Genomic DNA, 25,172 nt, shown 5'->3' on the forward strand with positions numbered 1-25,172 from the left:
TACACTGGAGAGATTTAAATATTCTTAATATTGATAGGGCAGGAGATAAGATGTTATCATAAATTATCATATTTCCTGTGGGGCAAGTGGAACTGTTTCTTTCACCAGACAGAAAAACCGGTAAGGCTGAGCAGATTAAGGAACCTGACAATTCCCATAATTGAGAACAGAAGGCCTTTGAATTTCTTCCCAACTAGGTTCCTGTCCTGGAGAACTTGACTCACTTGACCTGGACCCACTAAGAAGACCATGACAACTGGTTCTGTAGCATAGAGCCTGGAGTTCTCCATGATATTGAGTTATCTAAGTAGGTTCCTAGGGTTTGGCCAGTAAACTTCCCTTCCTGGGCATCCCTTCCTACAAAAGGTATTTCATCCCTGGTCCACCCTGAGTAAGTTGTTTGCATCCTTTTCCACCATGAATAAAGAGTGTGGACAAGCAAGTCCTGTCTCTCTCATGGCATGGGTGGAGGCATTCACATTTAGAGCTGCACCTAAGTGTCCTGCAGAAGACCTCTTCTCACTCCTGGCACTCCCTGGGAGCCACACATATACCCCATCCCCCATCTCAGGTCCTTGGGTCCTTTCTCAACTCTTCACAGTTCCCACAGGCATCTGGGTACACAGAAGCTTGAGAAACAAAGCCTCCACCCCAGCCACCGCCATTTCTCACCCAGAGAAACATGGGCTGGGGCCCTTCTCTTAGGCTACATTTCACCTTGCCTGAGCAGGTGTATCGGTGTCCCAGGAACCCTGTACCCTAGTGCTGACAAAAAGGAACATAGCCAAACGCCTGTGTTTCTGTTTCACCCCCATCTGTGTTCCAGCACCTCAGTGGTGAAGTGAAATGCAGAACCGCAATTTCCTGTGTAACTAACTGGTAGCGACCATTTTCTATAACTTCCTTTTGCTCATATTTGTTCTCTGTGTTCTGAAACTATTTTCATATTATAGTGGCCTAGAAATTAAAGCATATGCTTAACATAAAGAAAATTGTTCGTTTTAAACAAAGTTGGGTGTCTGTGTATGGGCGTGTGTGTGTGTGTGTGTGTGTGTGTCCTGCTCTGTCACTTATTTTATTCCCTGGGGTCAGTGTCTCTCAGGGAACCTTAAGTTCTCAGTTTTTGCTTAGTCTGATTGGCCAGCAAGCCCCAGAAATAATCCCGTCCCCTCTGTTTTAGCTGCACAGGTTTTTACATGGGTCTGGGAATCAAAACCTTGCCTCTCATGTTTCTCCAGCAAGTGTGATTATAACCCATAGAGCCAACTGGACAGCCCCTAAGATGGTTTCTTAATGACTATATTTATAACTGTACCATTTAAAAGATATTTCCAAGGGAAACCATGGACTTTGTACAAAGAGAATATTACTTTGTCACAAGGAAAAACGAGGTCTAAAAACATAAAGTATAACATTGAACGGAAGTTTTAGTTAATTGCTTTGTTTTTCCTCTGTATCTTGTATGACAAAAGACAGACTTTTGAAAACAAATGAAGAAAATGTTGCAGAATAAGCACATTTTCTCATAACATTTGGAAAGACCTAGCAATGGATTTTTTTCTAGTTGAGTGTTTGCTAACTCTAAAGATGACAAGTTGAAGAGACACCAGGTGTCCTCAGTCACATAGTGGGCAGCAGTAATACAACTTTTAGTGTTGTGTGGTGATGTCTTTTACAGTTAAACAGTTGCTGAACCCCTCACAAGTCTTTTTAAGTTGCCATTGGATATCAACACATTGTAGAAGCCAAAATACCTGTAACTTAACATTGTGGACACCCTTCCTACATAAGGCACTATAACTTATGTAAATGTTGTCATCATATCACAAATCATCATTTAATATACCTACATAGGGTTTATCACAGAAAACAAGCTCGCTCTCTCTCTCTCTCTCTCTCTCTCTCTCTCTCTCTCTGTGTGTGTGTGTGTGTGTGTGTGTGTGTGTGTCTGTGTCTGTGTCTGTGTGTTTAAAGGATGAAAGTCTGGGGATAATTTTAAGGATAAATTTACAGACATTGGTTACAGGTTTAGGGAAGAAGCTAGGGTGGAGAAATTAAAAGAAAATGAACAGAGTATGAAGGAGAGAGAAACTTATATTGTGATTCTGACATTTCACAGTTGAAAGGTGAAGTGGATGCCTCAGACATGTCATCTAGGTGAAGTTTTAAAAGTGCTGTGTTTAAGGTGTGCTGGGGACAGCTGGAGAAATGGTGTTCTGGCTGGTAGGAGGCAGGTAGATCTCAGTTTGGGTCTGTGCTGGAGCTAAGTAAGAAGAGACAGCTTCAAAAGTGCATGTCAAATCTGAAGAGCTTGTGGAGTTAACCATTCCACACTGAACACATGAAGCTGGGAAGATCCCAGATGTCCTTCAACAGAGGAATAGATACAGAAATTATGGTACATATACACAATGGAGTACTACTCAGCTATTAGAAACAATGACTTCATCCAATTCCTAGGCAAATGGATGGAACCTGAAGCTATCATCCTGAGTGAGGTAACCCAGTCACAAAAGAACACTCATGGTATGTACTCACTGTTTAGCGATAGCCCAAAAAGCTCAGAGTACCCAAGAAACAATTCACAGACCTTATAAAGCTCAAAGAAAAGGAAGGCCAGAAGGTGAATGCCTCAGTCCTTCTTAGAAGGGAAAAAAAAACACTCATGGGAGGAAATAAATGGACAAATAGAGGAGCAGGGATTGGAGAAAAGATCATCCAGAGACTGCCTCACCTGGGGATCCATCCCATATGTAGCCACTAAACCCACGTACTATTGCTAATGCCCAGTAGTATTTACTGGCAGGATCCTGATATAGATGCCTCCTCAGAGGCTCTTTTGGAGCCATACTGATACAGATGAGGATGCTTGCAGCTAACCATTGGACTGAACACAGGGATACCAATAAAGAAGCTAGAGAAAAGACTGAAGGAGCTGAAAGGGTCTGCAACCCCATGGGAAGAACAAAATTATCAATTAACCAAACCCATCACATCTTCCAGACACTAAAATACCAACCAATGAGTTCTCATGAAGAGACCCATCGCTCCAGGTGCATATGCCACAGAGGATGGCATTTTCTGGCACCATTGTGAAGAGAGGCCTTTGGTCCAGTGAAGGCTTGTTTTCCTAGTGTAGGGGAGTGCCAAGGTGCTGAGGTGGGAGAGGATGGTTGGGAGAGGGAGCACCTTCATGGAGGCAATGGGAGAAGGAGGGGAGATGGGATTGGGGGAAAAGGGATAACATCTGAAATGTAAATACAGAAAATATCCAATAAAAATATGATAAAAATGGTGCCAGTGCAAAATGAAAGAAATAGGAACATGTTGCTGGGAAATCTGAGATTTCATCAAAGTTCTCCAAAGTTAATTTTCCAATTGTTGAACTCTTTATGTATAGCTATGTGGCTGAGACAACTTGTCTCATTGTTAGTACTCTTGTGCAGAAAACCCATACATCTTTGGTTTCTCCAAGCCCTCTCTTACTTCACCACAAGCAATTCCATGTAGAACAGCCACTAAGACTTTTTTTCCTTTTTGATCAACTAAATGTGATGTAATTTCTTATACACAATCTTGCTCTCTGCTGGCCTTAAGAGCTAAGGCTCATCTCCATCTCCTCTCCACTTCCTTGGCTATGGGTGAAGAAATTTCTACTTACATAGCTCTAGAACAGGCATTTATGGTAATTACTCAGTAAATATATGTGAAATCAGTAAGTGACTCTGCTTCTATTTTCTATAAGAAGTCAGGGTGGCAAGGCACGTGATGAGTTTGGTAATATGCTGTGTGCATTGGAGGTTAAGTACCGTTTTTGACTCTTCTTACCCCGATTTTTTTTTTTTTTTCTGCTGGACTCTGGATTCCTTCTACTCTCCTGTTCTTCTCTTTCAGTGATTTGTTTCCTTTGGATTCTATAAGCGCACAGGCTCTACTGGCCCTGGGGCTGCTTTCATTCAATTCTGTGCGCTTTCTCATCCACATTTTTTATTGAGGAATTCTGTTCCTTCTGCACTTAAATAGTTCATTCGAGGCTGGTAACGTAGCTAAGTTGGAAGGATGCTTGCCTGCTGTGAGTGAAGTCTGGGTTTGATTCCTAGTGCTGCCTGAAATGGGCATAATGGCACGTGTGAGTTAGACACTTGAGAGGTGGAGGCGGGTAGAGCAGAAATTCAAGATCATCTTCAAGGCAAATCCAAGGCCAATTTGAGTTACATGAAACCTTGCCTCAAATAATATTAATAAATAATATTTGGGTTTATTGTTCAAAGAACATTATTGAAACCTCCTGAGAGGAAGTGCCCAAAGAAGGATGATACCTGGGGAAGCTGATTGTGAGAAGCCATAAAACTTCACACCCAGGAAGCATTACCCTGATGACACTACTGTCCCATGAGCTTGAACTTGACATTACCACTTCATTAGTGATGGCCCACACTGACTCAGGCCCCGTGCTAAGCACTGTACATGCGATACTTTTGAGTTGATTCTATTGGTATTCCTGTGTTATACTTACCAATGCAACTGAGGTCACTCTGTGCTGATTGGCAAGTGAGGATGGAAGCCCAGGTGGTCTAATTTCAGATTCCTACCCTCTGCTGTGCTTTTATATTTTTATATTCAATAATGCCTCTATAGCAGTTCCAGGTCAGAGAGTTAACATTTATTCTTTAATGTTTGATTTGAAACTTTGAAAAAAGAATAATATTCAGTTTTACATTTAAAATGTCACTATTTCTCCCTATCATTCTATTCTACCACTTCAAATTTCTTTTCCCTTAAGGTGACCACTGTTAACAATATTCTCAGAGGTTTTTTGTTTTTTTTAATCTTATGATTAAAAAAAAAAGCCTACCCATGGTATGTCTCCAATTTTCCCTTCAGTCTTTTGTCTTATGAAAAGATAGCCTCTTCTCAGTTGGTTGGTAAAAGTTTTAATTACACACGACTCAAACACAACTCAGGTACACATACACATTTTTGTTATGTATATTTACATGTATATTATGTAGAACTTTGCTTGATTCCAAGGGAAAGGTGTGCCACTGAAGTCTGAAGAAGGCTGAAGTTATGTTCTTACCTGCTTGGGGATTGAGCTACACAATTTTCTACCTGATGGATACCTACTTTAATTTGAAAACTCCAGGTGGATAAAATTTTCAAGTTCCCAGAAATGGAAATGTTATTTCCTTTACTTTAGAGCAAGTATTGCTTTAGAATAAACTTGACAATGTATATGTGATGGGGGCACTTTGATGCTTAGAGAGAAATGAGCAGAAACCTTTTACAGTCACAAAAATAAGTTTTGATGCAGATTTTCTGGAGTCAGTGTCAGAATTTTGTTTCTAGATCTTTCTATGAAGAAGGGAACCGTGATTTCTAATCAGCAGGACACACACACACATACACACTCTCTCTCACATACACACATACACATACACATACACACACACACTCTCTCTCTCTCTCTCTCTCTCTCTCTCTCTCTCTCTCTCTCTCTCTCACACACACACACACACACACACCACCTTAGTGGAAAGAGCCATACTTTTTGTTGTGCATTGGAACATTTTCCTAAAAAGAGAGGTCACCAGAAGCATAGAGCAGAGAGCTCCCAGATGGCACCCAGATTTGATTCCCTTTCAGCAGCTCCTATTCAGCAGATGGATGGGAAGGCTGACCTCTCTGACACTTCTGCATCACTGCCTGCTACTCCAATTGCCTTGGCGAATGTTTTTTCATAAGGCTTCTTCTGGTACCTCAGAGATTGATGCCTGGCTGCCCGCCTGTGCTATGCTTCATTACACCGCGACTCTGTGAGCCTGAGAGATGCGGTATTCTATAAGAGGGGAAATCCTAGCTCATCAGAATCTCAAACATCTCTTACAGTCTCTCAGGGTGTGTGTAATATCTCAGAAGGTATTATCTTTCCTAGATGTACCTCTAATTCATATCCATTTAAAGCTCACCTTAATTCTAATTTGTTTCTGTTCTATGGGTAGATTAAAAACAATGCAAACAATTCTCTAAAAACACCTCTGTTCGACTGTTGCCAGCATACCTGTTAAGCCTCAAAGCCCTAGTAATTTAAATGTGGATATTGCTGATTTGCTTCCTTCACTGTGGCTTCACTGGCTGAGAAAACACACCTGGATGGATGCTTTTCATTTGCCATTTCTATCACCTTAGGGGGAGTGTTGCTTTAGGATGTGCTTGTTTCCTTCTTCGTGAGCTAGTGTTATTACTCATGCCTTATTCAGGACTCATGTGAAAGTTAAACAAGCAGTAGATGCCAAGGGTTTCCTCCAGGCCCAGCATTTGCTAGCTGGGCACTGAAGTGCTTCTTTGAGGTATGCATAATCGTTTTGTGTACCTATGTGTTCGACATTAGTACAGTTCCGAACGAAGTGATTTTTGTTCAGTTTTGTTTGGACTGCAAAGCAAGTCCGTTGTTAAGGAGGAATGCTTCTGATCAGATCGCTGCGGTGCTGGCCACCTTCTCTAAGATGACACCAGTTCTTTCTGGAGACCCCTGCACGTTCTCAGAGATGAGCTCCTGAAACACACTGCTTTCGGCCTTACCTCCCATCTCACCAGCTAGTTTATCTTTCCGTGACATGGTCAAGCAGAGAACTTGACACACAACATGAATATTTAGCTGGTTCTGGTTTCCAGCAGATTGACCGAGGTGGTGTGCCGCAGAGACCTCTGTGACATGCAGTTCTGAGAAGGATCAGGTTGCTGTCGCCTTCTATGTCACAGGTCTCCACACAACTGGGCTTTATGGAAGAGGTTTTAATGCTAGCAGACTTTTGGCTTGGGAGCCAGGATGTACTGCCCACCTTTTAGCCCGGCTCCGATCTTTTCCTGATGCAGGTTGGATAAATTTGGTGCTATGTGCTTAGACTGCCACTTGGTTGTGAAACTATGTAGGAAATGACTTTCCCCTTTTTGCAGATCCAACATAAGGCCGGACTATGCAGACTCCAATTTCCATGATTTCAAGATGCACACCTTCACTCGGGTGACATCCTGCAGGGTCTGCCAGATGCTCCTGAGGTAAGCTTTCTCAGGCCCTTTTCCTATTTAAACAAATGGGTGAAGCTGCTAAGTGCTTCAGACCTTCTTCGCAATCCAACCAAGGGTGTCCTGAAGTAGAGGTGGTACTTTCCCAAATGCTGGCCCTGGGGGATCCTCTGCTGTCTTGCCGATGGTGCTTTGGACAACGCCATAATCCCACTTATCATGCATTTTTACATCAGCAGAACTTCACACTTTTTAATACTCCATTCTCTAATTTTACCTTTCAGGGGAACATTTTATCAAGGCTACTTGTGTTTTAAGTGTGGAGCAAAAGCACATAAAGAATGTTTGGGAAGAGTAGACAATTGTGGCAGAGTAAATTCTGTTGGTAAGTCATGTTTATTGGGGAGATTCTGTTTTTAATGAGGACATAAAGCTTGCTAAATATAATTACGGCCCAATTGACTCTTAATATGTGTTTATTGGAACATATCATTTTGTGAATACATTATCAATAAGCACAATTAGAAAATTGTTTAGATCTGTGTGACTTTTCTACATGACTTGATTTTAAAGTGTTTAATATTTATTTGACTTTTATGTGTACTTGGAAGCAGAGGTCTTCAGGATGCACTTGGATGGTTTTGTGGCACCCCGTTCAATTACCTACATCCCAAAATATATCACTGAATTATTTGAATACTGCCAATACAAACAGTAATAAAAACAAAAGGAGAAAGAAAATGTTCTTCTAGCTTGAGCTCTTAAACTCGTTCTTTCTTCTCTTAAATATTTAGATCAGATTCGTTATTGGTTCCAGAAGCAAACATTACACAGACTAATTCAAGAATTCAGGAATTGAATACATTATCATTTTCCACATTGAACAAAGCATATATCCTTTGGATTTATGTAAACAGTTTCTGCTTGGTTTTTAAAAATAGCACTCTATGCTTGTTGTGTGGCTTCTTAGAAATTATGCATTCAGTAGCCTTTGCCTCTCTCTGCTCCTCTTGGGCTGTCTCCCTTCTCTTTCTTTCCTGGCCTCTTTTTTCTTTCTCTTTCTTCTTCTTTCTCTTTGTCCTTTTCCCTTGAGTTCCTCTGTGTTTTATCAATAAGACCTTTCAAAATCAGGAAGAATTTTTTGAACACAAGAAAGGATCTTTAACAGCTTGAGTTCAAAAGGTAGCTATGTCAACCTTTGATTTTCCCAGAGGAGTAGGTGGACATTGAATTATTTTGGATAATGTGAAGAAGAGCTGAGCAGAGATTGTCTTATTTCAGGGCTGAGTTCAGAAAACGGACAGTTGTAGAACAGTAAGGCCTCTTAGAGGGCAGAGATCACAGCACAGCCCTGTCCCTCTGCTCCTTCAATAGATATCTTCAGAGAGCGCCAGGTGCTGTTCTCTGAGCCAGGCAAGGACAACCATGCTGGCAAAGATCGTGACATTGACTGGGTTCCTCCACTGTGTTAGCTCCTGCCCTAACCTACACAAACTCTTTAGTTTTTAGAACAGCCCTTTCCATGGTCAGTGAGTTCATATGGCATCTACTTGCTGGAGACGGTGAAGGGAAACAGACAAGTTTACCATTTTCATTCCTGTTTATTTTCACCACCTTGCCTTACAACTGTTACTCTTCAACCATCAACCTGATAGAGCGACCTCTTAATGTTTTATTGTTTCATCCTTACCCATCCCATTCTACAGTGAGAAGCTATTTGCTTATGACAAGCCAGAGTGCTTTCAAAAGTCCCATAGTTTTATATTTGAAGGACTTGGTGAGGGCCAGGTGTTCTTAGGGGCCACACCTGTTCTTGCCATATAAGTCCTAAGAGCTGGGACATAAATGCCTTCTGATCCAGAGCCCCTTATTTTAAAGTGGAGAGACAGGCTCATAAACAGGTGAGAAGAAGGCAAGTGAAGATAAGGACGAAAGTGCCTTGCAGGCCCTCGATTGTGAGATATAAAACTATTGTGCCATACAAGGCAGCAGCATTCTTTAACCTGTTTCGCAATTCTCGTAATTCACCAGAAAGCAGGGGAAAGTTCTTTCTGGTTTTCTTTTAGAAACCGACTATGTGACAGGAACACCTGCCCTTGGGCTATTGAGTCTCTTGTGCTGGCCACTAGGCTCTCATATTTTCCACATCTATGACTTTCTCCTCTTCTCTTTATGACTGTTCCTGCTTCAGACTTTGAAGAGATAAGTGACATTGACTTCTCACAATTAATTAGGAGTATGAGATGTCAAGAAGCTACCTAGCAGACTTCTATTTTCCTGCAGACTAGGCTTTGTAACTTAGAGGTCCCATCTTCAGGATGAAGGGGGGAGCAGTGCATAATCACCTTGCTCCTCTGTTCCTCAGCAGGTACCCTCTGAAAACTGGGAGACATCACACTCACCCATTTTTGGACTAGTGTACCCAACTATTGAGGACAGACTTTCAGTCTTGGCCTGGTAGATCTGCTTGTGAGTGTGGTAGAATAGATACTGTATTGGGGTAATAGGCCAGTTACTCTCATCTTCTCTTCCCTGGCCTGCTGAGAACCAAGGGCTGGCATATTTTGTAGTGAAGATTCAGTGCTTGAAGAAGTTCAGCAATTCATTTATGTTAACTTCTGTAGCATCTGGGGCAACATAGGCATAAGGAAGAGAGGAGGAAGCACAAGATGCATTTGTTGCGAAAGATGTGCTTTACTTGAGTGGGAATTCTGTATGGGAGGGAGTATGCTGCTTGGTGAACTTGACTTTGAGAAAAATTACCCTAACAGGCTAATTTTGTTGTCAGTAATGTTGACTTAAGGCAAAGTTAACTGGCATATAACCATTTCCTATGTAACATGAACAATAACTTGAGACTCACTCTTACAGTGGTTTCTAGTTTCAAAGCTTAACCCGGTCTACCTGCATTCTCAAGGTAGGAAGGGACATGGTGGTTGGCTAGTGTAGTTAGAAGTACATTTATAGTTCAAGGTGCCTGGACACATATGGATGTTGATGTTGTAATAAACCATGGATGCTTGTGGAAGAAGAATGTGATGTTTTCATTTGAATGGGCTACATTCACAGAAGGAAGTAGGGAGGGAGAGAATAGTTCTGCAGCATGATGGAGCAGACCAGGCTTCCCTGAAGGCTAGAAACCCTTCCCTGCCACTTTTCTGTCATTGCTGTGTTCTCTCCCACCCCTGACTTTCTCACCATAGCCCCAGCCTCTCAGTTTTGCTCATTGGAAGCTGTTGGCCAATCTTCTGATCCTCTCTTTATCTCCATTAACTCACAGGCCAGCTTTGAAGATGACTTTCTTCTTTCACTTAAGTTCATGAGAATTAGTCTTGGCTCATCTACATACAACATCTTTCCCCAAATCCGGATATGACACCTTCATCTTCAGCTTACGTGTCACCCATCAGTTGCCTTGGAGTAACCTCCAGGACCTAGAACAAAGGCACATGCCTTCTATACACAGTGCCTTACTTTTTGTAAGCCTGATGAAGCCATCTTCCTCTTTACTCATCCTGTCTTTGTTTTTCTCCCATCTTGCTTAAAACCTACTGCTACAGTATTGATTTAGATGGAAATCTCACTCTGTGTTGCTGTCTGCTTTCCATCTTATCCCTCACATAGACATTCTTAACTGATCTTTCACACCCTTTTAAAATTCACTGTATCACTCGCTCACCTCTACTCTTTCCATTGACTACAGAGTATTTTCCAAGCTTTCCCCTAGCAGCACACGTAGTTCTGGTCATTTTTCTGTCCCTCTTTTGACTATTCCTTAACTTTCCCAACTGACATTGAATTTCTGCCTATTCACAGTTCTCATTTGTCATATACATCTTCTTTGTTTCTCTATTGGTCTCTCCTTCCTTGTTCTGTTCAGTTCTTGAAAACTCAAAGCATTGCCTCACTGGGAAGGCTTTCTGGTGCTCTGCGTGCCTGGCCTTTCTTAGTCTACCAGTTGTCTGTGTTTTCCTGGCATCTCATAATTAACTTTATCGTAGCGTTTATCACATTTATGATAATTGCCATCTGGCTGATCTCTCTAATTAGGCTCAACCATATGCAGTTGATGTTTTGACCTAAGGGAAGACCTGGTGCTCAAGTATGTGGATGGGTAACCCAGGAGAGTGATAGATAACTGAGTGAGGGTCCTGAGCCCCAAAGATGACTAGCATCTTAAATATAAAAGCGATGGGTGTGAGAGTTTATCCAGGTTTGGGTTCCTTGTTTGTGGAGGTAAAAGCTTGATAAGGTGGTTGACAAATAAAACAAAACAAACAAACAAACAAACAAATGCCCTCATTCTGTGCATCAATGAGTTGTAGTTTAAACATGAAATAAACTAAGTAGACTTTTTACATTTCTTTCTGGGTAGTTAGGCAAGGAAAGGCACAGCCTGAAGCACTGATTACCAGGCAGTAACCTGGGGTAGGTTAATGAGAGGAAAACAAAAACAAGAACACCTAAAACAAACAAAAACCTGAAACAGTTCGTAGAACATCTGGTGCCCAAAAGAACAAAAACCAGAAAACCCTTCATTTATATAAATCTACTTTCTGATCCAGTCAGTCTTCTTGTTGGAATGTTTTGTTTTGTTCTGTTTTGTTTGTTTTAGCTCTTACTGCTATGTCTAGATGGAATGGAATATTATCCTTTTGCCTTACAGATCCCAAATTGGCCCTTTCTTAGTTCCTGTTTTACTTCCTTGCCAATCATTAATATCACCTTAATTATCCAATGGCCATATGAACTTAATTCTTTAGTTAGTTTTAGGGTAGGGCTCCTTCATTTTCCAAGTTTAGACTGTACCGTGATGTGGGATAACTAGTTCCACCCCTACCCCGGTCTCTCAGAGTTTTAAAGCCTAATTCAGTAAACACACAGTTTCCTGGGAATTCAATGGTCCTCCAAAGCAGGGCCCTCACCAAGTATATGGCTCTCCAGTTCCATCTTTGCCTACAAGCAGGACAGGTTGGTAGAATTTTACATACATGCTCTGGAAATATAATATACATTGTTTATCACTGCCATGAGTGAAAAGTCACATACATGGCCTTGGGTTGACTGCATGGAAAACTGGATTGTGGTGGAAAGTAGTGATAAGTACACAGTGAGCTCCGCTCTGCCATTCTCTTTCTCTTGGAGGCTCTCTGCCTTTAATGTAGAAATGAAGAGAAATGTGGGGACTATGTTTCTTATCTTTTGAATCTATCCCCTTGTACCAAGTCCAAGGGTGCAACATTTAATATCGAGTTATCACTTTGCCTGTAATAGAATGATTTCAATAGAAACACAATTCCAACAATATAATATGTAGCTACATATTAACCACCAGGCTTTAAAAGAGCTCATTCACTTTGATTGTGGAAGCTTGCCTTGTTGTTTAGACGTTGTCTTCTCTTGGTTTAGAAACCTTTTCTATTTCATGCTCTATTATCCTTTAAATCTATTGAGTCTTCATTCACCCTGGAAATAATAATTACTTGGCAAAAAGTGCACTTCATTTTTTGAATGAAGCAATCTATTCATATTAATATGTGAGCATGACAGATTATTACTTTAAGTATATCTGAAGTAAGAGAAAAATATGCATTATTTTCCCCTTAAGACAAACTGTGGAACTTGGGAACACATTTGAAGGTTGGGTAGTTTGCTTCTCAATGCCTGGAGATTTTCGTGCACATAAATAAAGGCCAGGCAGGAAATTCCGCTCTACCTCTTTTACTGAACTTGACTGCTGCATGTTCACCCTAGAAGCTTGATGATCACCACACATAAAGACTCTGAAGTCTCTGCCAAACTTCCTAGTGATAGTAATGAGTAGGTATATGAGACTCTCAGCAAGTTACTGCAGAGCTGATGCAATTCTGGGGTGGTGTTTCCTTCTCACAGTGCACTGTGGGGAAGGGCTAATCCCAGGCTGCAAACTTGAGGCTCATTTATGATCTTGCTTGGTAGCATAAGACCATATGACTTAAGCCCCTTTCGTCCCCTTCCTATCCTGACAGAGATCAATATAGCTTGTATTTCCAACTTCTAGATTAAGCGAAGAGAGGAGCGCCGGATACAAATATTGCTGGAACAGGCAACTTTGGTCTAATGTATACAACTTTGGTTTAATGTATTTTTTTCCTTCTGTGAGAACGCAAGCCTCGGCTGCTCTAATATTTAGCCAGAACAGATCTCCGTTTGCTTATCTGTGTAATGACTCCTTTATCTAGGTCAGCTGCTGCTCCTGCTGCTGCTATAACAAGCTCTAATAGGAATGGAGTTACCTTAGTATCCTGCTGGCTTTTAAAGCTCTGAGGTTCTTGCCCAGAACCTGTACAAATCAGTGCCCGAAACAGGCTCTTTTATAAATAGCATTGCATATTTTAAGATGTAGAGAAACTTGCAGAGTAAGATGTTATTTCAGTCTTCCACCACCAGGTCTTTTCATCACGTTAATTAAACAAACTGAGCCTTGATCTCTGATTTCATTACCAAGAGGTGACTTTGCTTCTGTGTGAGGGCGCTTAAACCTTTAGTATAAATGAGTCATCTTTTTTGATACATCAAGACAATTTTATATGCAAGAATAGTTATTTTACCTTTTAGTTGACAGTTAGGGTCAGCTTAGTGATGCGTTAATAAAAAAAAAAAAGAATTGGAAACTGCTTTTTATTTGATTTAAGTTGAAATCAGCTCCCCGCCCCCCGCCCCTGGTGTTATTTATAGAATGTGGCTTTCTGTTCTTTCCCAAAACACCACTGTAGATCAGAAAAGTGAGCATAATATTTACATTCCATCTTGCAAACTTTGTTCAATGTTGCTATGTGTTGGATAGCACTGGCACGTTAGCCATGATGTCTGGGTACCTTCCATAATACCATCAGTAAATGCTTTTATGTGGCCCCTCTTGGAACAACCTGTCTTAATGGGCATTGACTTGTTGGGTCTGAAATAGAACTTCATATAAAAGACAGAACAAAGTGTGTAATAAGATATTCATCGAGAGCCATTTCTACTGGAAAAACTTAACATAACAGGACTGAATTTGGCATTTAAACAAGCACATTATGGAATATGAATCTAAAACTTCAGTGAAAATTATTATTTTACCCAACTATGTCTGTTGAGCTCAGCTGGCTTCTGTGATGGAATTCAGCAATGGCTCTAAGCACCTTAGTTACACCGCTTCTCAAAAGTACGGTAAGCCACTTGGGACATGATGAAAGAACTTAAGGCTTAAATCTCTTGAGGTCCTGTAAGTGACCATCTAGAAAGTTCCTGAAAGGGAAGGAATATTTTATAGTTTGATCAATAGGAGCCTGAGAAGAAGACTGCAGGGTAAAGACAAGTTGAGGATTAAAAACTTTTAGAAACATAAAGAATTGAATTGCCATCCTAAGAAAGTTCCCAGGAGAGAAAAAAAAGAAGAGAGAGATAGAAAGAAGAGACTTTTCATCATCTTTCAACCAGCAACTTTTTTTCCTAGGTCAGAATTCAGCCAATGACAGATAACCAGCCCTTATTATCCAAAATGCTGTTGCTGTCCCATGCACGCAGAAATTTTTAGCAGTACAAGCTCCTGACACAGTAGATTTGGATTCATACCAAGAGAAAGTGAAGGGTGGAACCGGAGGCTTCAAAATGAGATCAACTTTCCCATTGAGCACTTCTTAGGGAAGGTAGTTGTTCCACTTTTCCAGCAAGAATAAACTTTTACTTTGAAATACTTGTGAACCAGTATAGTAGTTGGATCTTTCTCTTGTGTTACCACCACATTACTTTAAGTTAATGAGTTGTTGAATATGTAAATACTTACGTAAAGTAAGATTATATCTATAAAGGAGCCAGTCTAATTTTATGTTATTGTCTTTGTCAAAAATTCAAAAGTGTACACAAGTGACCTTGGCTAAGAATTTCTGAATAGAATTCTGAATTTAGAATAGATTCTAAAGCAGAAAGTGACTTTATGGTATGATGTAAGAACTCAGATTTTAAGGATGCATATTGTGTGCTTTACTTAATGCAGACAGTTCAGTGTACTGGTTGATCCTTGCTGAGTCTACGAAATTAAATAGCCTAAGTCCCTGGCGGCTGTGAGGATGGGGAATAGACAGAGAAGGGCAAAGGATAGCACCATATAAGGACTCCTGTGACACTGTAGTTGGAGACCTATCCAGCTCTGAGCCCTTCCTGTTTTCTTACCTGCTTTACACTGGGAAGCTTTGTGTAAAGTGATTTTTAGTGCCTCAACTGAGGGTGATGTGGAAAATAGATTTCCTTGAGCCCTAAAGGAAGCATGCTAGCAAGTGAAGATGGCAAGGAAAGGAAACGAGGGAGGGAGAGCAGAGAGCGCGCTGAAGCAAGTCAGCTAAGTCTCACTTGTTCTTCGTTGGTATCAGTCTCATTCCAGCCATGCCCGACCCTCGTGCCTTACTGGATTCTGTTGTTGCTAACACTCATGGGAAGAAATGGCTGTCTTATAGCCAGTCCTACGTTGGGAGATAGGAAAGGCTTGTGAAAAGCTTCCTCGGGTGGGAAGAGGCATGTTTTCCTGAAGAGTAAGGAAGAAGCCTTAATCCCACTGTAGAGCCCCCAGGAGGCTGAGAGTCATGAACACTGGCACATGAGGTGTTTTCTCAGTTTTATGCAACAAATAATACATTTGAAAAATGTTGTAAAAGACCTGTTTCACAAGGGCATCCAAACATCCCCCTACAAAGAATCAGAAAAAGAAAAGGCTATTTAAAAATGTAAAAGTGAGTGTTCAGTAATAAACTCCAAATCTGAAAGATGCAAGAAGTGCTACTCAGGGGTTTCCTGGCAGCACCGGGCTTTCCTTGGTTTCCCCATAGAAAACTGAAGCTCTACTCCTGCTTTGTGGCCTGTGGCTTATGATCAGTGCTTTTGGCTATTCATCTGACTTACCAGCAGAAGATGGTAGTTTGGAACATTCTGGAATAAAAAGTGTTTTAGGAATCAGTGAAATGGGGACTCCAGGGGCACTTCTAAGGGCATAGGCTCCACAGATAAGGAGATGTCTCTGGGGGAAAGTCTTGTTGGGCAAGAATAAGCTCCTGAGTTTAGAGCAGCTCTAAACCCAAAGAAAAGCAACTGTGGTGCCGTACCACAGTAACCCAGCACAAGGCGGGGACAGGTGAATCCTGGGAGCTTCCTGGCTAGTCGCCATGCCTATCTGAGATGACAAGGTCTAGGTTCCCTAAGAAACCCTGTATCACAAGGTAAAGTGGAGAAGCATCGAAGGAAGAGACCAGGGTTCAAACTTTCACACAGCTAAGTTTATCCACGTGGATATACCATTACCATCATAGAATACACACACATACACACACTCACACACTCACACACACTCATACACACTCATACACACTCACACTCACACACACTCACACACCTTCACTCATACACACTCAAACACACACACTCACACACACACACACTCACACACACTCACTCACATTCACCACACACACACTCACACATATACTCACTCACACACTCCACTCACACACACACACTCATACACACTCATACACACTCACACTCACACACACTCACACACCCTCACTCAAACACACACTCACTCACACTCACACTCACACTCACACACACTCACTCACACTCACTCACACTCACCACACACACACTCACACATATACTCACTCACACACTCCACACACACACACACACACACACTACACACACTCATACACACTCATACACACACTCACACACACTCACACACCCTCACTCATACACACTCAAACACACACTCACACTCACACACACTCACACACACTCACACACACTCACTCACACTCACCACACACACACTCACACATACACTCACTCACACACTCCAAACACACACACACACATACACACACACACACACACACACACACACACACACACACACACACAGATTGTGGAGGCTTTTGGGAGAAACGAAACAGCAGAAACCCTGCGTTCAGTTAGCCAGCATTCTGAGTCTGGCTGAAAGATAACTCTCATTACCTCCCCTCGCAACCATCTCTGAGGTCCTGGGTATTCCATCTCCTGAAGCATGTTTCTATAGGGGAGAAACAGAAGTGAGCTAGTTTTTCTGTCCAGGAATATTCCTTTGTGAACGCTGGTTTCAGAACTAGCAAAGATACCTTCATAGGAAGCAGTCAGTCATCTGTGAAGTTAGGGTGCTGGGGTTTGAAACTGACAAAGGAGGCAAACTTAGATTTTTCTGCAGAAGGTGGCTTTCTGCTCATGGCGTTTCCATTCCCATTAATCTGGAGTTATCCTTTAAAATGGAAAAGAAAAGAAAGAAAAGAAAAGAAAAAAATTGAAAGTCCACAAAGCGCCCTCCCATTCCTTGCCCCAGGCAGTCTTGTGTAAGCAGCTGCTCCGACAGGGCAGGTGTCCTGGTAGGAGCTTTCCCTGTGAACTCTGGCCCAGTAAATTCTTGGAGTCTTTTAAGGCAACAATCTACAGAACTGTATCCAGGCCTGCCCTTGCACTCCTGATGTCTCCTTTGGTTTCGTCCATTTTTTTTTTCTCTCAGATCCTTTCTTAGAGGTTATGTTGGGTGGGAAAAGTTCAGGGAAGGGCTCACCGTGGTGACGGCTTTGCATTTCCCCTGGAGAAGTGTAACTTGTTTAGATACTGCTAGATTCGGGGAGCGAAGGGAAAGGCTTGCTGACCAGTTTTCCATCTGCAGCATGCGCTCTTATTCTGATACCCTTTGGCCCCCCAACCAGGTTGCTTACCTGAAGGTCTCAAGACTCTATAAGAGTGAGTCAGTTTTAAGACACAAACTATGGTAAAAAGATGGTGTGTGCACCTGTTTATGAATATCTGAAGTAAAGTCGGTGTTGGAACTGGCTCTTGACTGAGGCAGTTTCAATCGTTTGTTCTTTAAAGTATCTATCTGCAAACCAAAGCATACCCTCTCTGGACTAAAAAGCAAGTAATATTGCCAGTTAATGGAAACCTCACGTGGAATGCTGTGCTTGTGTTCCGTTTGCAGTCGCAGGAACTTGTCTGCACACTACATGTAACAGTGTGTTTGGATCTTAAAATGCATTGAAAGACAGACTTGCATCTCAGGGTTGAATCTTGCATATAAATTAGTGTAAGTCCTTGTTTTGAGGAGTTTTATGAGGCTGAACTGACATTGCTTCAGAAACAGTTGGAAAAGTTAAGCATAAGCCTCAAGTCATTTAGGAGTGTGAGTCACCTTTCTGACCAGCCAATAAGGTAAGAGAACCTGGGGTTGCTAAACAGTTACGAGCCCAGCCCGAGGGACCCTGGAAATATATCACAGGTATCAGTTAAGAAAACAAAGCAGCAGTGTTCTTGCTACTCTGCTGAGGACAAGCTAAGGCTGCTAACCAAACCAAACGACCTCACTAACGATGCCAATTTTTACCTTTGTTTCAGAACAAGGGCCATTCAAACCACCAGAGGTAAGATTGACATTTAAACTTTTTATGTAAGCTTTGCGTGTTTCAAGCTGTTTGCTAACTTCTCCAGGCTTGAGCTCTTACGGTGTTAAATGTGCCTTTCCTGATGAACTGCGGGATGCTGAAATGGAGGAAGCCACCAGGTGCTTGTCAAAACATGAACTGAATTGGGAATTTTCACGGTTGTTGTTGGGAAGCCATAGGTTGAGGGTAAATGTGGCTGTCTGCCCTCATTCAGACTGTGTGAAGGAACCGGCTCTGTGTGCTGGGGAGGGTGACCTCTCTCCGGAAGTTGGTAGACATTGCCCACCGTGAACGGTTGTTTCCCTGTCCGGTAGTAGGTTGGAAGAGTTCTGCCATCGTTTTACTAAGAATTGGGGTTCAGATTTCTAGCAGTTTCACCTTTCAGCACAAACTTGGTCAGTATTGGGTCGCACTGATCAAATCAAGCTCTGATAATATTTCCTTTTGGCTTAACACAGCCTAACTCCCAACAGCTTAAAAAAATGTGTGGTTCATAAGTAGATTTCTCAGAATAAAGCTACTTCAAAACATGGGAAGAGGGTGTAAAATATGACAGACCTCAGAATACCATTGTTTTGGTTGTCAATCAAAAGTTACAAAAGTTTATTCTGACCCTGAAAAAATACAAACTTTACAAAAAAAGCAGATGAAATTAAATATAAAATGTATGTAACATGAGTGAAAAAAAATGTCCTCTGAGAGTTTTAGAAGGAAAGAATAACAGTCTGTTTACTAAATTTTTATTATCTGTCTTTGAATATGTCTCTGGTTTCAGCACCAATGGATAAAAGCAAAACCAAAAAAAAAAAAAAAAAAAAAAAAAAAAAAAACCCAAAAATATGGGGAAATTCCTTCCAAGAGCCCTGCTTCTCCTTTATTCTGAGTTTGTAACTTCTGCAGGCAAGGTATCAAGGCTGTGGTATGAGAAACCTCGCGCTCCATGCAACTGTTCAGAGTCCCTACTTAACAGAGTCTCAGGACATAGAGTTTAGACCAGGGGCATATAATAAGGTAACAATACTTCCTGAATAAGAATTAGGACATAATGAATTATTTCAGGCTAACTCAGTTTCCCCCAAATTTCTGTTATGCTTCTTAGACAGGGAAGTTTTTATACAGGAGCTGTCAGAATTCTTCTTATGGCGTGTGACCTTGTGAGACACTGGGCTGCAACTCAGCCGCTTCACATTTATCCTATTAGACACGTGTATTAGTTTTTCCTAAGAAAATGATTCCGTTTTATTTCGAGGAAGTAATATGAAGTGGGTGTATTTGCAGAAGGAAAATGTGCTAATAAGAAGTAGTTAGTCATTCTCACATGATATTAAATAATTTTCTCAGACACATTTATACCCTTAAAATTACATGTGAGCCTATTAATAAGAAGAAATTAATTTTCATGTTGAAAATTTAAAATTGTAGCGTTGGTGTGGTAGTGATTTTCTTAACATTTCAATGTAATAAGTGCAGTCTTCATTTAATGTTTAACTTTGCTAACAGCCTGTCCTTTGTCTGGGTAGAAGATGACAGCGTGCTCTGGGGCTGGCCAACTCATTTGGAAAACTGCTTCATTTTAGGAAAACGTATAGCAAAGAATATTGAGAATGTGGATTTTTCTTCTGTTTTCTTTCTTCCCAACTTTCTGTCTCTCCTACACTGGCTTTGATTTCTCCTCTGTCCCTATGATTGTATGGTTGGGAGTTTTTCTTTTAAGAATCTGGCTTCACTCTCAAGTCAGGTCCCATAGCCACAGGACCCAGAGGCCTGCGGAGCTTTCCGGGCTCTCCAGAATCCTCCAAATTACCCAAACCAAGTTATACTGCATGCCTATCTACTCAGCCTATTTACATCTCTTCCCCATTGCAGAGGCGCCAAAGCTAACCGCTATAAATCAAAGGAAGCTTTTCCTTATGTTGGTAAAAATCAACAGAGAGAATTAGTTCTTTTCTTTCAAAGAAACACAAAGACAAAATTTTTAGACAATACACAAATTTTTTTTTAAAGAAGATAATAAAGACAAGGCGGTGAGCAAGAAATAATTACCAAATGCTTATAAAATGAGGTTTTTGCCTGTCCAACCTCCCTGGGTAGAACAAAGGAGTCAGACTCCAGAGACCAATCCCAAGTCTCCTGGGTCTGTAGCTTCCAGGCATGGCTGCCGTGTATGTCCTTTCTTTCCCAACTTCTACCTAAAGACCAGGTCTCTCCAGCCACGAGAGAAACCAGTGAGAGAGGGACATTGAATACTGTATCTCAAAGCGATTTTTAACATATTTTGTAATTTTTACAGTAAAAAAAAGTGAGGTGCATTTAAAGTATAGCTAATCACAGTCTTGTTTAATTGGGCTTTCCCTGTGTGTGTAGAATTAATTTAATGTATAGTCTGTTTTACTGCTTACCTCTCCTGCAGAAAGGCTTCTGGTTTTAGGGTGACTGGCTTAAGTGACTTTTCAGGGGGAAGAACATAAAACAATCTGTAAGGCAAGCGGAAGGCAGTGGCAGATGCCCTGTCATCTCAGCTCCTGGGGAGGCTGAGACAAGAGGACCTTTTGCATGTGTGGATTTGAGATCAGCTTCAGCAGCCTAGTGAGACCTTAGTTCAAAACCACAGCAAAATACAGACACTATCGTTCCCAGAATGGATCCTTTGTGTGAATTTAAACTTTCACAACTCCACAACGTTAATAATTATAGTAACACCGAAGAATCACTTAATGATCCAAACACTTAAGACAAATGAACTCTCACCACCATCCGGGCGAAGTAATTGCTATTATAATTTTTCCTGAAAGATGGGAAAACACAAGCAGAAGGTTTTATCTTTGAAGATAATCTTTTCTATGTGATCATTAACTGCATTGCGTTACCTACTCTATTCTTAAGCCCTAGGTAAAACAGAGTTGACAGTTTCTGTTGTCAATTAAGGTGATAGTGTTGGTGGGAAGCAAAACTTGCCACCATGTTTTTTTTTTTTTTTTTGTTGAAAGTATCATGAGTTGTTTGGTGCCCATTCTGTGGAGAGCTGAAAAATTGTTCAGTAACAATTTGGGTAAGGAAATGTTTGTTTTGGGCAGCAGTTTTCTTTTATATTCTCAGAGAAGAATCTCTGAGATTCTGTAAATCTCATACCTTCCCTGTTTATGTCTCGACCACCAAGTAGCCCGGGGCCACAAGTTTTCTAACAGTGATTCTAAAGGTTTTCCTATATCCCTGCTTGCCAGTAGAAATCCTGGTAGACTTTAATGATCCTATTAGTCTTTTACAAATACCTTTTGAAAGTAGTTGAGGTAAAAATAAAAATTCAATGTTTAAACTTTCTCTGCTTTACCTAAGAATCCTAGAATCTTCATAAACGGCTTTGAGTACCTTGCGAGTATTAAAGCCCCCATTTCAATATTTCAGCGATTTAACATATAAATGAAGCCAACCTGAGAAGCTGCCCTGAGGAAATTCCACAACTGATGTGTTCGTGTTTAAAAACCGGGAATCCTCTGACAAAACCGTGTTCCTATACACACAATGACAAATTCCACAACACATAAAAAGAAAATTCCTCTCATGAAAATCTCAATGATTCAGTGGTTCTACACACAACTTCACATATATTTGTATAACAAAGATTAAAAATAAATAAATCCTACATTAGTTCTGAGATTATTGTAGTATTCAAGTAACAAAAAATTCAGTGCTGGTGAAATCAAATGGTAACTGTTCATTTTCAGATTTAAAAATCTCTTCTCTTGCTGTGTATTTTTTTTTTTATCTTTTCCTTTTTTTAAAGTGTGATGGGTTGTTTTTGTTTGTTTGATTTTTGCTTTTTTTAAAAAAGGAATTCCCTTCCTATAGTAATTGATTTTTTGCCTCATGAACTGTATGTATTTTTGAAATATAAAGATATAATTCATCCATAATTAAAACACATTATCAATGAAGTGTTTTCTAGAGCCAAAGCTCTGGGCCTTTGGTTTGAGACTGTATGCCTTTTGTCAGTCACTGGTCTGTCATGTCCCAGAAATACTTGAGTTAGAACTTTTACATATCTGCTTAAAGCTCTTATTCACATTTCTTTGCTGGGAGTATTTTCTAATCATGAATGGGGTTGGTTTTCCTATATCCTATAATGCTATGACTTTAAGAATTATTAGGTTATTACACATAAATAAGGCAAACGATGTTTCTGTTCATTTCAATGACTTGTAAAACGCAGTGACAGTCTAACGGAAACGTATCAGAGGAATTATATTACATTATAAACAGAAATATTCAAATCACATTTTGTTCACTGTTAGCCATGATTCTAACTGGAACTGAGGCAACATTGATTGCCAGTGCTTGCTACACCCATCCTGTTCCTTATCACCAACGTGTCTGCCTTGCTTTGTTTATCTCACAGAAACGGACCAATGGACTTCGCAGAGCTTCCAGACAGGTGGATCCAGGTCTGTTTCTCATTATATGTCTATGATAACTGCAGTTAAGTGGCTATGGAAGTCTGTGGCAATTGCTGTGGAAGGTCAGCTGCGCAGCTGGCCTTCGTTCCCATCGTTTGGTCTATACCTTGTGACCAGGAGGTCAAGGTCTATAGTGCAAATCATTCCTGGGTGACTAACCTCCAGCTCCAGGTGCGTTCAGCCACAGCTGAGCTGGTTATTTGCTTACTGAACAGCCTCAGGGTGCCTGCCCAATGCTAACATACCCAGCACCCTCCTCATTTCCCTCCTAAATCAGGTAAGAAAACCAACCAGCTCACCACCACTGTTCTTCGAGGGCAGGGGAGAACATACAATGGCTACCCTCCCCCATTGGGAGGTTTCTTATTCTCTATTTTTACAACAGCAAAGTAGTTGTCAGGTCCCTGAACAAGTGTCCTCTGGAGACCAGTGTTTCAGCAGCAAAAAAGAAACAAAGCAAACAAAAGCCTGTTTTTTCCTATCACTGTGAGGTTTACCCTGTTGTTATCTTAGTGTAATTACTTTTTCCTCCATTAAGAAATGCCGTCATCACTATAGTCACTGACCATTCTGTTCTGTGCATGACCCTGTCCTCGGAGATGTAATGGGATTCCTAGGTAAAGCATTTAAATTCGTGAATTTGATAGTCCATCCAGTGCACTGTGGGTCTGGACTACTGTTTGGATTTATATTCTCATCCTCAGCACTGTTCGTTTAGCTGTAAAGTTGCTTTTTCAAAGCCTAACACCTTTTAACTGAAACCACACCCAGGCTGGCCCTACCGGTTTATGAGATGACAGAGATTATAGAAGCCCTGTTGCCTCTGGCTAGAAATTGACTCGCTTACATGCCAAGATCTATTTAACTTATTTAACTACAGAACAAAATTAATGGCATTGAATTAAACCAAAATCCATAGGGTTCTATTTTACTTCTTAATGGTTCTGACTTTCCCAAGCCAAGCTCCTTTTCCAGAGGTCTGTATTGATGACATTTAGAAGAGATCTCATTCGTTGTTTTTAGCAGGAGTGTGTTGACTGTGTAAGCGATGTTTCTTTATTGTTTCATGTGAATTGTATGTCTATTCCAGAAAACAATCTTGCTTTTAAAAGTGTTATTTTGAAATTTCTTCTTCTCCTCTGGGCATTTTTAGTTAGTCTATTTCCCTGCAGAGGAATACATTTACTTATAGAATCAGATGGTGTACATTTAACTCTTTATAATTTAGTCCACAGCCAGTTTTCTACAATCCTTTAGGTTGTTTAAAAGAAACTATAGTGAATTTTCAGATTACAGAATATGGCCAAGTAGATCAGTAATGAAAGAGATAAAGTCCTGCAGGAAGAATAAACTTACAAATATTCGAAAAAGTGAGTCTGTACCTTATAGGTTGTTTTCCTGTAGTGTTGATATTTTCATGTGAGTACATTTTCCATTCATCACATTTCTATGAAGAAACAGTGGGTAATGCTCCTGTGGTTGTGGCTGCAGTGAGGTTCCACATATCTTGTCCATTAGCCACTCCTGGATAGGGCCTGAGGTACGTGTGGAGCTTAATGGCTTTTGCAGCCCTGCCTCCTCCTGCTGTGACCCGCCATGTTGCTTTGCTCAGGGTGAACCCTTGTGAGCAACTGCTATGCTGTTGTTCAGCAGATTTCACAATTCTTGGAGCGTGTTTATCCAAGTCGTTTAAAGAGACATTCATACAACTGGGGCAGAACACAGCTTCTTAGAAGCAGCGTTGGCCATTGGTATCTTTGGTGTAGAAGTTCTTTTGACTATCCCACCCTGTTTTCTAACTAATATCACTGACATTTCTAAGTTGTAATACGCTGATTGCTTTCTAGAACCTCATAAGAATGGATTGTAGAAAATAGACTGTTGGGGGTGGGGCAAATGTACATATTTCATCAGGTTCAAATTTCAGAGGCCTGTACAGAACTAAATTACACATAGACCTTTATTCTTGGAAAGGACTTTAATACATAGTTATGTATACAGAAGACTTAATAAACATTTGTTACATGAAGTAGTGAATGACTATACAGTTTTCCTTATTGTGTTGTCGTTCTTGCTTTTTTTAAATATAGATTTTGGTTAAAATATAATTATCACTTCTCCTTCCCTTCCCTCCCTAGTCTCTCCCAAGTCTCTTCCTTTCAATTCTTTCCCTCCCTCCATAAATTGGTAGCCTCTTCCTTTCAAT

At 40.8% G+C, this 25,172-nt stretch overlaps 1 protein-coding gene across 2 annotated transcripts in view; it reads left to right on the plus strand.

The window, feature by feature from the left end:
- Nucleotides 1–25,172, plus strand: part of VAV3 (vav guanine nucleotide exchange factor 3) — a 315,096-nt gene that overhangs the window by 199,206 nt on the left and 90,718 nt on the right. For both annotated transcript variants that reach the window (XM_080916200.1, XM_080916201.1), the window contains exons 16-19: nt 6,958–7,059; nt 7,311–7,411; nt 18,469–18,494; nt 22,909–22,954. In XM_080916200.1, coding sequence (XP_080772326.1) covers nt 6,958–7,059; nt 7,311–7,411; nt 18,469–18,494; nt 22,909–22,954 — 275 coding nt within the window. The remainder of the gene's footprint in view (nt 1–6,957; nt 7,060–7,310; nt 7,412–18,468; nt 18,495–22,908; nt 22,955–25,172) is intronic.

Source organism: Micromys minutus, assembly GCF_963924665.1.
Source record: "Micromys minutus genome assembly, chromosome: 4".
NCBI lineage: Eukaryota > Metazoa > Chordata > Mammalia > Rodentia > Muridae > Micromys > Micromys minutus.